The 11,482-nt window shown below is 37.0% G+C and overlaps 1 protein-coding gene across 2 annotated transcripts; it reads left to right on the forward strand.

Moving 5' to 3' along the window:
* The first annotated feature begins 408 nt into the window (after positions 1–408).
* Positions 409–5,171, forward strand: LOC112279624 (uncharacterized). 2 transcript variants are annotated; one of them, XM_024514250.3, is made up of 14 exons: positions 409–815; positions 1,348–1,561; positions 1,850–1,941; positions 2,055–2,160; positions 2,310–2,438; positions 2,600–2,691; positions 2,894–3,094; positions 3,275–3,367; positions 3,533–3,682; positions 3,837–3,935; positions 4,078–4,182; positions 4,394–4,569; positions 4,712–4,799; positions 4,921–5,171. In XM_024514250.3, exons 1-14 carry the CDS (start codon positions 741–743, stop codon positions 5,002–5,004), a joined length of 1,704 nt encoding a protein of 567 aa, XP_024370018.1. In that variant the 5' UTR covers positions 409–740; the 3' UTR covers positions 5,005–5,171. The 2 variants fall into 2 exon arrangements, with proteins under 2 accessions (XP_024370018.1, XP_024370019.1); XM_024514251.3 differs by having other exon boundaries at positions 661–815; positions 1,765–1,941.
* Positions 5,172–11,482: the final 6,311 nt, after the last annotated feature.

Consider the following 11,482-nt stretch of genomic DNA (forward strand, 5'->3'; position numbering starts at 1 on the left):
TTTTACTCATGACTTGTTTTTTTAACCAATCAAACCTACAACTGAAGGAGAGTCTTCGTTAGGAAAAGGAGGACTGAGTTGTGACCGATTGGCGACGAAAGAATGAGATGTACATTGTCCTCAAAGAAGAAAAGGGCAAAAAGTGTGGGGGATGTTGGAGTGAACTCAAAGCAGTAGGGGGGGGGGGGGGGTAGTCACATGGAAAAGTGCGGAGGAAAAGGAGCAATGATCATGTCTGGAATTCGTTTGAGTAATGAAGATATCATGGGCTTGTCCATATCAGAAAATGGGGCCCTTCCCTCTTGAGTCTCGCTGCGCTCTCACCTCTTCCTTCTCCTCCTCATCCTCTGCCTACACCGCTGGGCTGCATATCTTTCCCCAATTTTCCTCATGATTCGTTTCCGCTTAATGTTCTGACTCGTCCCCAATTGCGCATCGCTCGTGACTCACTCGCCATGCAATCGTTGTAACAGTATCGCACCCGGTTTAGATTCTGTATTCAAACCAGATGTTTATCATGTCCCTCGCTCGCTGCAGACTTTTTACTCATATTCCGCTCCAGTTCCAATTCAGATTCTGCCGCTGCCCCCACCTCTCGTCCCCCTCTCCGCCTCTACTTATTCTTGATCCATTCGATCGTTACCCACATTCTCAACCATTTCAGCCATCTCTCTCGAAACCTCAGTCGCTCCACGCACCGGCAGCGCCCACAAATCTTTTGAGGCACTGAGTGTTACTGGATGTTCTTGTCGTTGTTGTCAGCTGTTCATCTTGGCTGTATTCACGCTGGTTGGCTTTGTTCGTCCGATTGTGAGGTATGTGTGGTGGCTTCTCTGCTGCAGACGAGGGTGAAGTTGAGTGCTTTGCCTTTGAAATTTGGATTGGAATTCTTGATTGCTGTGCGTGATTTATCTTCATGAGAAAGGACGGGATTTTTTTTTAGTTGTCTTATCAGTGGTTATAATAGAAGGAATGACTCGTGTGATCTTGGTAGCTGAGGTGTTTGGGTCCATTGTCGCAAAACAGCACGTAGATATTTGTGTGGATCTGCACTGAAACGCAAGGTTTGGATGTTGTTAGCGATTGGGGATCGTGTTGATCGAGAAAGACTTCTCTTCGTTGCGATGGCAGAGGATGTTAAAAGAAACTTTAAAAGAAACATTTGATGTTCGAATTACGAAATTTAATCCACCTTCTTTTGCTCATTCTGTCGATTCGAATGCTGATCAGATGCAAAACGATGTAGGATTGTTGTGGTGGAGTTACAGGGGAAAGAAAGAATGGATTTGTTGTATTCCTCGAAAAGATTGATCTGACTTGTACTTTGGTGATTGGGGCATTCAATAGGCAAGCGAACTTTTGAAGCGATTTCAGAGGGGAATGGCAATGGTAATGCGTATGATGAGCGGAAGCTCTTACTCAGCGAGGCCATTTGCACGATTGTGCGCAGTTGTTGATGCCAGAGCCCAGTTCTCGACTGCCGCTGTCTCGTCGGTCACCACCACGACCGTCTCAAAGTCCGTCACGTTACCCGTTGGACATGGCAACGTAGTCGCACATGGTACTGGACTTGCACCTTTCAATTTATCTTAATATGTTTCGTTTTTGTCCGAGTTCAACACAGGGAGTTGAGTTCTGTAGCAGCGAGTTTGATCCCCACCAGGCGTGATCTCAATCATTGTTCACGCCACTTAAGCTTTTGAGGTTTTGATACCTGCGGCGGTTACTAACGAGCTCCCCGCGTGCTCCGAGTCTGTTGTGCAGCAAGCGGGCGGATGACTGATACAACTGGTGCAAATGGTAAAGTCGGGACTCATTCACGCATTTCTACAACTTGCCTTTTGTGCAGGTGATCCAACGTTTCTGGAGTCTGTAGATATTTATTTCGACAAAGCTGCAGCGATTGCCGCGACCACTCCTGACATTCTTGCCCAAATCAAGGTGCAAGCTAGCTTTCAATCTGCCATCGCATTCCATGGCATCAAATTTCATTGAACATCTGGTGCAATAAGTTTCATCGTTTCTCATTGTCATAGCTTTGATTGTTTGAACAGGCTTGCAACAACATTCTTAAAGTGCAATTTCCCCTCAAGTGTGCCAATGGTACTGTGGAGCTTATTGAAGCTTATCGTGCGCAGCACTCACACCATCGTCTGCCCGGTTGGATTTTACTCTGACCTTATACTTCCTTTGGTGTAGCCGACAACGCAATTCGTTTAAAGCTTGCAAATTAATGTTTTTGAATTTTGGGCGTATCTTTCCCGGGAGCCCACCATCCTGATAGATAAGACACCCGTGGGATCTTGCAGTGAAAGGAGGGATCCGCATGGCCCCGAACGTAGATGCTGATGAGACAATGGCCCTAGCAGCTCTTATGACATTCAAATGTGCTGTGGTTGATGTGCCTTTTGGAGGAGCAAAAGGTGGAATCAAAATAGGTGAGCCGTCACGGAAGTTGTAACTCTAATACCTCATAACTTCATGCACTGTACTTGAAATTCGTAGGGCTTTGTTTCCACACGATTTCTTTTAAAATTAACCTGTCTTCTGTGAAAGCGATTTCTGCATTACGAATGTATCGGCTGCATATATTTTGCAGACCCTACGAAGTATTCTGCGAACGAGAAAGAAGCAATCATAAGACGATACACTAGCGAGTTAGTGAGGAAGAACTTCATTGGCCCTTCCATTGTGAGTTTTTGACAGTCAACAATATGTAAATGGGTTTGATATCCTCGTTAAAATAGAATACGGAGGTGGACTTGTTGCTTCAAGTACTTTCTAAATGGTACCGTTGGACCTTGAGTAGACCTCGGTGGTCTTCTTTTGTTTCCTTGTAAGGAAGCTGCAATTTTGCAAGACTAACACTTGTATTTCCGTTCTTGGTGTCCAGGATGTACCGGCTCCTGATTATGGAACGGGTCCACAGGAAATGGCATGGATCAAGGATACTTTTGAACATCTTCAACCAAACGATATCAATGGTTCCGCATGCGTGACGGGAAAACCTTTGGAGGAGGGAGGTATTGATGGAAGGCAAGAAGCAACAGGACTAGGCGTCTACTTCTGTTTGAGGGAATTTCTCAACGATGAGGTGATCCGCAGGAACCCTAATGTTTCTTCTGCCGTTACTCTGAGCCAGATTCGGATCACATTGATCCAACACACTGCACTAGTTTGACAAGACCTGAAGAAGATCACCATTGCACCAGCAGTGTGGATTGATTGAATTTGCAACTTGGTTGTCTGATCTTCTGCCCTTCAATATTTGCAGGCTCTCGTGGCTAAGTTGGGCTTGACGACTGGCATTAAAGGGAAGACTTTCATAGTGCAGGGTTTCGGGAATGTGGGTCGCCATACAATTGATGTAAGTTCTAAATCACTGAAATTATTCACACCCGGACGTTGTATGCTTATCTGCATTAATTCATGGAGAAAAGAATGAGCTGAGACATAGAAGAAGAGTGGTATAGTTTAAGCATCAAATTATTGGAAGTTTTTCTATGGCTGACTCAGTTTACTCGTCTTCTAGAGCATATATGGTGCCGGTGGAAAAATTATTGCCATCGCTGAGGTGGATGGAGGTCTGGTGGCCGAGTGTGAGGATGGGATAGATATTCCTGGCTTGAAAGCCTATTACAAAAAAAAGGGCACGATCACTGGGTATCCTGGTGCCAAGACAGTACGTCTTTGAATTGTATCTCAAAAAAAAAAAAAAAAAAAAAAACGACTTAAGTTAATGCAGTTTTCTAGTGAGATAGTCTTGCAACCGCCCTCAGTAATTGTTGCACCAAATCAAGGTAGAACCATCTCATTTTCTCTTTTCGTTTATGCAGGTAAAATTTGCCCAAGGCATCCTGGAGCTTCCCTGTGATGTGCTTATACCTGCTGCATTAGAAACCCAGATTCACTCTGGGAATGCCGGAAATATAAAGGTTTTTTCTTCAGCACCTGATTTTAGGGACTTCTCAGTCTCCGGTTTTGTCTGGTTGGTAGTTTGAGGAACAGTAGCAGGGACATACATGCCCCAGGTTACTTCTAATTACAAAAAACGGCTTTTTCCGTTTAAACTTTCAGGCAAAGATAGTGGCAGAGGCTGCAAATGGACCAGTGACTCCCTTGGCAGAGACGATGTTGGAAGATAACGACGTTGTCATCTTACCTGATTTGTTGCTCAATGCTGTAAGCGCTTTGCTCCTAATTTACTGAACTCCTACTGGTTACAGAAGTGAACTTGTAATCCATGATCGTGAAGAACGTGTACAGGGTTTTATCGTTTATATTCTTTTCGTGGGAGACAACCTTGTGTAGTATTGCCTTATTTCGAAAGAATGGTTCATGATTCTTTCGATCTCAATGTCATGAACCTAAAGAACGGAACCGATATACACAGGGAGGGGTGACGGTCTCATACTTCGAATGGCTGAAAAACTTGAACCACATTCATTTTGGACGCATGAGTCGACGGATGGAAGAAAGAGGAAAGACAGCTCTTATTGATGCTCTGGAGAATCAGTTCGGAAATGGACACAGGTTCTCCGATGAAGTCCGAAGCCAAGTTGTTAAGGGGTAAGAGTGCTTCTCACATTCGATGGCTACAATATTTTTGTGACGAAGTCGCTGCAGATGAGAATTGTAATTAACGTTCTTCTTTACTTCGAACTTTGCATGGTTTAAAAGCTGATGAACAAATTTCTTTGGTCCACCACAGGAACACAGAGGTTGATTTTGTCTGGTCTGGCTTGGAGGAGACGATGTTGTTGAGTTGGGAAAACGTGAAACGAACTTCTCAAGGGAGGGTAGGATGTGTGCTCTTTCCATTGTTGTTTCTCATGTGCATTGCTTCAAGTTTGTGCTTACAGACCAACATATCTAGGCTTGCTTATCATGTTCTGATATATTTCCATTTATCAAATGCAGAATTGTAATTACCGAACGGCTGCATACTTGATTGCTATTGAGAGAATTGCAACCTGCTACCGAGTGAGTGGAATTTTTCCGTGAATCTAGAGCAGAAACGTAGATGAGAAGCTTTCAGCTGCCCATGCTATACTTTGAAACCAATGTGGTGAAAAGGATTACATTTTGTCTCCATCAGCGAAGCTCTTTGAAATAGCCGTGACTCCTTTCTTTATTCCAATAACATGTTTTTCATAAATTTTCCCTTGTAACCTGATCGTCCCATCGTGTTCAGTCTGCCTGACAACAGAACATCTGTATTTAACAACTTCAAATTGTAGCACTCTCTCTCTAATTAACTTCAAATTTGCTGTGACTTCACCACTAAGGATGCACAGTAGCCTTTTGTGACAAATAGAGACTGCATTGGATCACACACTCTCTCTCTCTCTCTCTCTCTCTCTTTCCCGAGTGTCCAACACAATTTATTTCCATCACTTATCATTAACACAAAATTGTAAAGTATTACATATCTATTATACTTAATAAAGGAGCTAATAAACTTTGTTAATTGTCCTATCAATGGATTATAAAAACATCATATAAATTTTCAAATTCTAGATACATAATTTTTTAGATACATAGTAACTTTCAAATTCTAGATACATAATTTATTAAAAGATGACTAAAAATTTCATATAATATACAAAGAAATTAAAATTATATTATAAATAAAATATCAAATCTATCAAAGATAATTTATCAAATATAATATAAAATCTATAAATAAAGTATAATTTAGAATTGTTGTATATTTTTCATATCAATTTTATATATCTTTTATTTAAAATTTTAAAAATATATAATATTAAATAGCTTAGAAATAAATTTATAGATAATATAAAATTATGATTTTATTTATTTTTTATAATATTTTATAGAAAAAAAGAGACATAGATATTAAAAAATTAAAAAGTAAGATTAAAATCTCTATAAAGAAAATTATTGAGTAATTGTCACAGACATATATAGTTACTTCAATAATTAGTTAGATAATATGATTAAGTAGAAATAGATCAATATAAATAAATTTGATAATATCTTATAGAAAAGCTTTGTGGAAGCTTTATAGATGCAACTTTGACTTTACACATATTTGTAGTTGATTGGTAGGTTAGAAATTTGGCCAACAAACTAGCCACGTGTTGCATGTGTTAGTAGCTTATAGTATAAATTAATTATGTGTAGCACATATAAAAAACTTGCCTTACAAGTTAAGACATGTGTTAAAGGTCCTATAGAATATTGTCACATAATTCATAGTTAAATAGTGTATATAGAAACAAGAGTAAAGCCTTCTTTTACTATTGTCAATGCCTTTATAGTTCCTAGTCTTATTTCAAGATTTTTCAGTCTTTTTGTCTTTGGCAATAGATATTTTAATTTCAATATTATATTAATTTTGAATGAATATCTATTATTTTTAAGTAACACAAAATTATATTGAATTTTTATTTATTTGAAATTCATGTCTTTGATAATTTGACAAGAATGCCACTTCATTGTTTTTATTTTGTTTTAGAAGTGAATGAATTATCTTAGTTCTATTATTTTATTTTGAAAGTTGAAGATTATTCACTTTTAAATTAAATTTTAATTTTCTAACACTAATTTTTTTCTTAAAGAGAATAAATTATTCTTTTTTATAGAAATTTTTATTTGAAATTAGAAGTTACAAATTACTCTACTTTAATTTGATTTATAGATTTTTTTGAGCTATCTATAGAAGGAAAAATTATAGAAGCTATTCTTAACAAAAGTGAGAATAGATTTGTAACTACTATAGATCTTTATAATCTTATCAACACTCTTAGAATAAAAATCTCATATATTTTTAACGTCAACCAAAGAAGAAGTATTTTTAGACCTATAGAAGTGTTCAATAATAAAGTTTAAAGTCTATGCCAGGAAGTTGTATTCTTGAAAGAAGTAAGTAAATCAAGTTTTGTCAAAGACATGAATTTCAAAGAAAGAAAATCTCAATACAATCTTATGTCACTAAAAAAGACTAAGTTATGACTCAAAGATGGTAATATATTGAATTAGAATGGCTTAAAAGAAAAAAAAACCAGAAAGTCTTAAAACAAGACTAAGGACTAGAAAGGCATTAGCAAGAGTAAAGAAGGCTTCATTCTTGCCTCCATATATACTCTCTAATTAGGATCTATTTGATAATATACTATAAGACCTTTAATATATATTGATTTTATTTAATACATATTTTAGCTTCCAAGATAAGTTATTTATATGTAGACCACATAATTAACTTGTTCCATAAGTTATTAATATGTATAATATATGGCTAATTTAATGACCAAGTTTCTAACCTACCAATTAACTACAAACATATGTAAAGTCAAACTAGCATCTATTTTAGAAGATATTATGAAATTAATCTACTTTTATCTATTTTTATCTAATCATATAGATAATTATTAGAATAAATATGTATATTCATGATAAGTTTACAACTAAATTCAAGAAATCTTACTATTTTAAGTATGTAGGAGGTACGGATAAGTATACTCAAAAAAGTTGATAGAACAAAATCAAAGTTTTGATGATTTCTACAATAAGTAAAGTTCTATCTAAAGTTGTATCTTTTCTAATATTCTAATAGATTTACTCAAGTTTAATTCATAGGTGTACTTTTCATTGAGAGTATTCTTCCTTGATTTATATTTTTGGTAGAAAAAAATTCACATCTCTTTTGTAATTTCAATTTATTCTTAGAGGTGTTTACAATCACTTTTGGAGAAAGTTATTGAGAAAAGGTAGTAGAGACTAAATTATTATCTTTACATTTAGCCACCATATATGTTGCTAAATTCCAAAACCTTACTTATGACATGGATTTAAATGACAAAGCCTTTATTAATTAATTTTGATATGAATTAAAAGATAATATCAAAGACTTATAATTGATAATGCTAAAAATAAACTCATTAGAGCAATTTAATGTTCAAGCCATTATATACAATAATTGATTCTTTGAAAGACGTCAAGAATAAAGATTTGGTCAGAGAGGTATATGTCAAATCATGGCAATAGTATATAAGTTTATAGAAGCTTATTTATCAAGGCCAGAACCTATGCAAATAAACATGGTATGTTTCAAATATCTTACTAAGCAAGAAAAGACTCAATACCATCAAGAAGATTTATGCTTATATTGTAGAGAACCTAAATACACTACTCAACAATTGTCCAAAGAAGTAATGTAATCACAAAATGAGAAGCATTGTTGCCGAAGAAGATGATGTATCAAAAAATAAGTTTTTCCAACTATAATAGCAATCATGAAATTGAAATCTTATACAATAGCTAATAAATGTCTTAGATCTTTGACCTTATTTTATCATAGAAGTTTTTTTAGGATCAAAAATCACAAAGTCTTAGCCTTGTTAGATTCAAGAGCTTAAGCTTGTTTTATATATAAAGAATTTTTTAAAAAATAAGAAATATCCTTAGATAAAAAAATATCAAAGATATGAATTTTAAAAAAAGAAAATTTTAATATTTTCTTGTATTACTTGAAAAGACTAGGAAATTATTCAAAGATAGTAATATATTGAATTAGAATGGTTACTGCCAAAATTAAGAAGACTAGAAAGTTTTGAAACAAGACTAAGAATTAAGAAGACATTTTGTATTATATAAAGTGTCCTTGAAAATGCAATGGATGTTAGGGACATATTCCTTAGAACTTTCTAGAGAGAAGTTTCTAGAACCTTCTAGAAAACAAGCCTCTGGAACCTTCTAGAAGAGAAGCCTCTGGAACCTTTTAGAGAGAAGTTTCTAGAAGCTTCTAGAAAGGAAGTCTCTAGAACCTTCTAGAAGAGAAGTTTCTAGAAGCTTCTAGAAAAGAATCCCCTGGAACTTTCTAGAAGCTTCCTAGTTAATAGAAGTAGCTCGAGAAGTTTCTAGAACCTTCTAGAAAGGAAGCGTGTGGAACCTTCTAGAAGCTTCCTAGTTAATAGAAGTAGCTCGAGAAGCTTCCTAAGTAGGAGTATATATAGGGATCGAGGCTGAAGAGTTCTTCAGTCTCGACAACACATCTCTTAGAGTTCTAGCTCACCTTTCTGGTGTTGTTCCTGTACTCATCTGTTTAATCTAGTTCTGCCACTTCTTCTTGAACTTCTTGTTAGATTTCAAGTCTGTATTTTGTGTCCGTGACAGTTTGTCGAGACTACACTAACTTGAGATATCAGAGCTAGTTCTTTCTTAGTAGAGTGTGGATTACCCCTCTACTCGAAGGTATACTAGCATTTTTTAGAGGTTGCGGATTACCCTCCTCTAAATTGATACTTCTTCTGTTACAATATTGGAGTCTTATTCTTCTTGGAGAGAGTGGATTACCCCTCTTCTTGAAATTCTTAAGGCATTTTATAAGTTGTGGATTACCCTCCTATAAACCAATATTACCTCTTATAGGGTCATTTTTGTCCTTCTTTTAGAATGGCCGGAGGTCAAGACATTAATATGACAGAAAGTTTGGAGTCTAAGTTAGATGCTATTATGAATGCCCTCACTACGTTATCACAAAGAACTGCAGAGATTGAAGAAGTGGTGGCAAGGCTTCATAATGATGGAGTATGTGGGATAGCACAATCTAAACTACATCAGCCTCAAATTTCGGCACTTGGAGAAACAACTTTGCCTCAGGTTCGACAAGAGCCACTAGTTCTACAACATAAAGAGCCTCGAGTTAGCCTTCTAGATAAGTTTGATGGAACACGTTCCAAGTTTTGAAGATTCGTCAATCAAATCAGGTTGATAACAATTTTACAGCCCGAACGATATCCAACGGAGGAGTCACGTGTTGTGCTTGTTGGAACCTTACTTACGGGACAAGCTCTATCATGGTTTGCTCCTTTGTTTGAAAAATGATCATTCATATTAAACAACTTCGAAACCTTTTTGGAAGCATTTGCGGAAGCATTTGGTGAACACGATAAGGTTCGATGGGCTACAACAAAGATCCGGTCGCTATGACAAGGGATGCATTCTACATCAGTCTATGCTTCGGATTTCAGGCGATTAGTATGCGACATCAATTGGGATGAAGAAGCGTTGATGAGTCAATTCTATTGGAGTTTAAGAGATGATGTGAAGGATTTGTTGTTAACTCTTCCTGATCCACGAACGCTCAATGAAGCCATTAGCCAAGCTGTGAAGTGCGATAATCGCCTATTCCAATGTCGCCAAGACCAACGCTCAAGACAACATACAATTCGCCATGCTCCAACTATGTCGACAAGCGATGTGAATTCGCATTCAGAGGTGGAAGACATACAAATTGATGCGGTACGTATCAAATCTCTTACTATAGAAGAAAAAAAGCGACGTATGGAGGAAAATTTATGCTTGTATTGCGGTGGAGAAGGCCACAAAGTCGGAAACTGCCCCAAAAAGCAAAATCGAGGCATAGTCAAGACTAGGGGAGTATTTGTTCAAGAAAACGAGGATGCCCAGCCACAGCAGGAACCATGCGATTGGACAATGAAATATCCCAACAACAATCAGGTTCCTTTCTTTCTGCCCAACCTGCACTTTGTTTTACAATCCCTCTGTTTATCGGCCCTCAAAAACTGAGAACCTTAGCACTACTAGACTCAGAAGCATCTGCTTGTTTTTTAGACGAAGAATTTGCAAAGCGTCATAAGATCCCTTTAGTACAAAAATCAAAACCTGTTCATGTTGAGGTCATAGATAGGCGACCTTTATTGTCTGGTAGCATCACCCATGAATCAAAACCTATAGAAGTAACGTTTAAAGACCATAGTAGTCAAATTATTTTTAATATTATTAGAACCCCATCAAATCCTATTATTCTTGGTCTTTCTTGGTTGGAAAAACATAATCCATTGATAGATTGGAGGTTGCGGAAGATGACTTTTTCCACAAAACCACCCAAGAAAAAACCTAGTAAAAAACCTCGAAAAAAGAAATCCTTATTCATTGGAGCAAGAGCGTTTATAAGATCATCTAAGGAAGGCACTCCATTTGTCATTTATGCGGCTCCAACTACCGAGGAGAAGATCTCAAAAGCAAGTATACCAGAGCAATATAAAGATTTTGAAGACATGTTTCAAAAAAAGAACGCCGACATACTACCGGAACACCGACCATATGATTGTGCCATAGACTTGCAAGAAGGAGCACAACCACCTTTTGGCCCAATCTACAATCTATCGCAAACGGAGTTGGCAGAATTACGAAAGTACATCGACGAAAATCTAGCCAAGAACTTCATTCGTCATTCAAAATCATTAGCTGGAGCACCCATCTTATTTGTGAAGAAGAAAGATGGATCATTACGGATGTGTGTGGACTATCGAGGCCTCAACAAGGTAACAAAGAAAAATCGTTACCCATTACCCTTGATTTCTAGTCTCTTAGAACAACTTAGACGTGCGAAGATCTTTACAAAAATTGATCTAAGGAGAGCTTATAATCTCGTACGAATCAAGGAAGGAGATGAGTGGAAGACAGCATTCCGTATAAGGTATGGTCATTTCGA

This window comes from Physcomitrium patens, chromosome 3, assembly GCF_059467195.1.
Source record: "Physcomitrium patens ecotype Gransden chromosome 3, ASM5946719v1, whole genome shotgun sequence".
In the NCBI taxonomy this organism is placed as follows: domain Eukaryota; kingdom Viridiplantae; phylum Streptophyta; class Bryopsida; order Funariales; family Funariaceae; genus Physcomitrium; species Physcomitrium patens.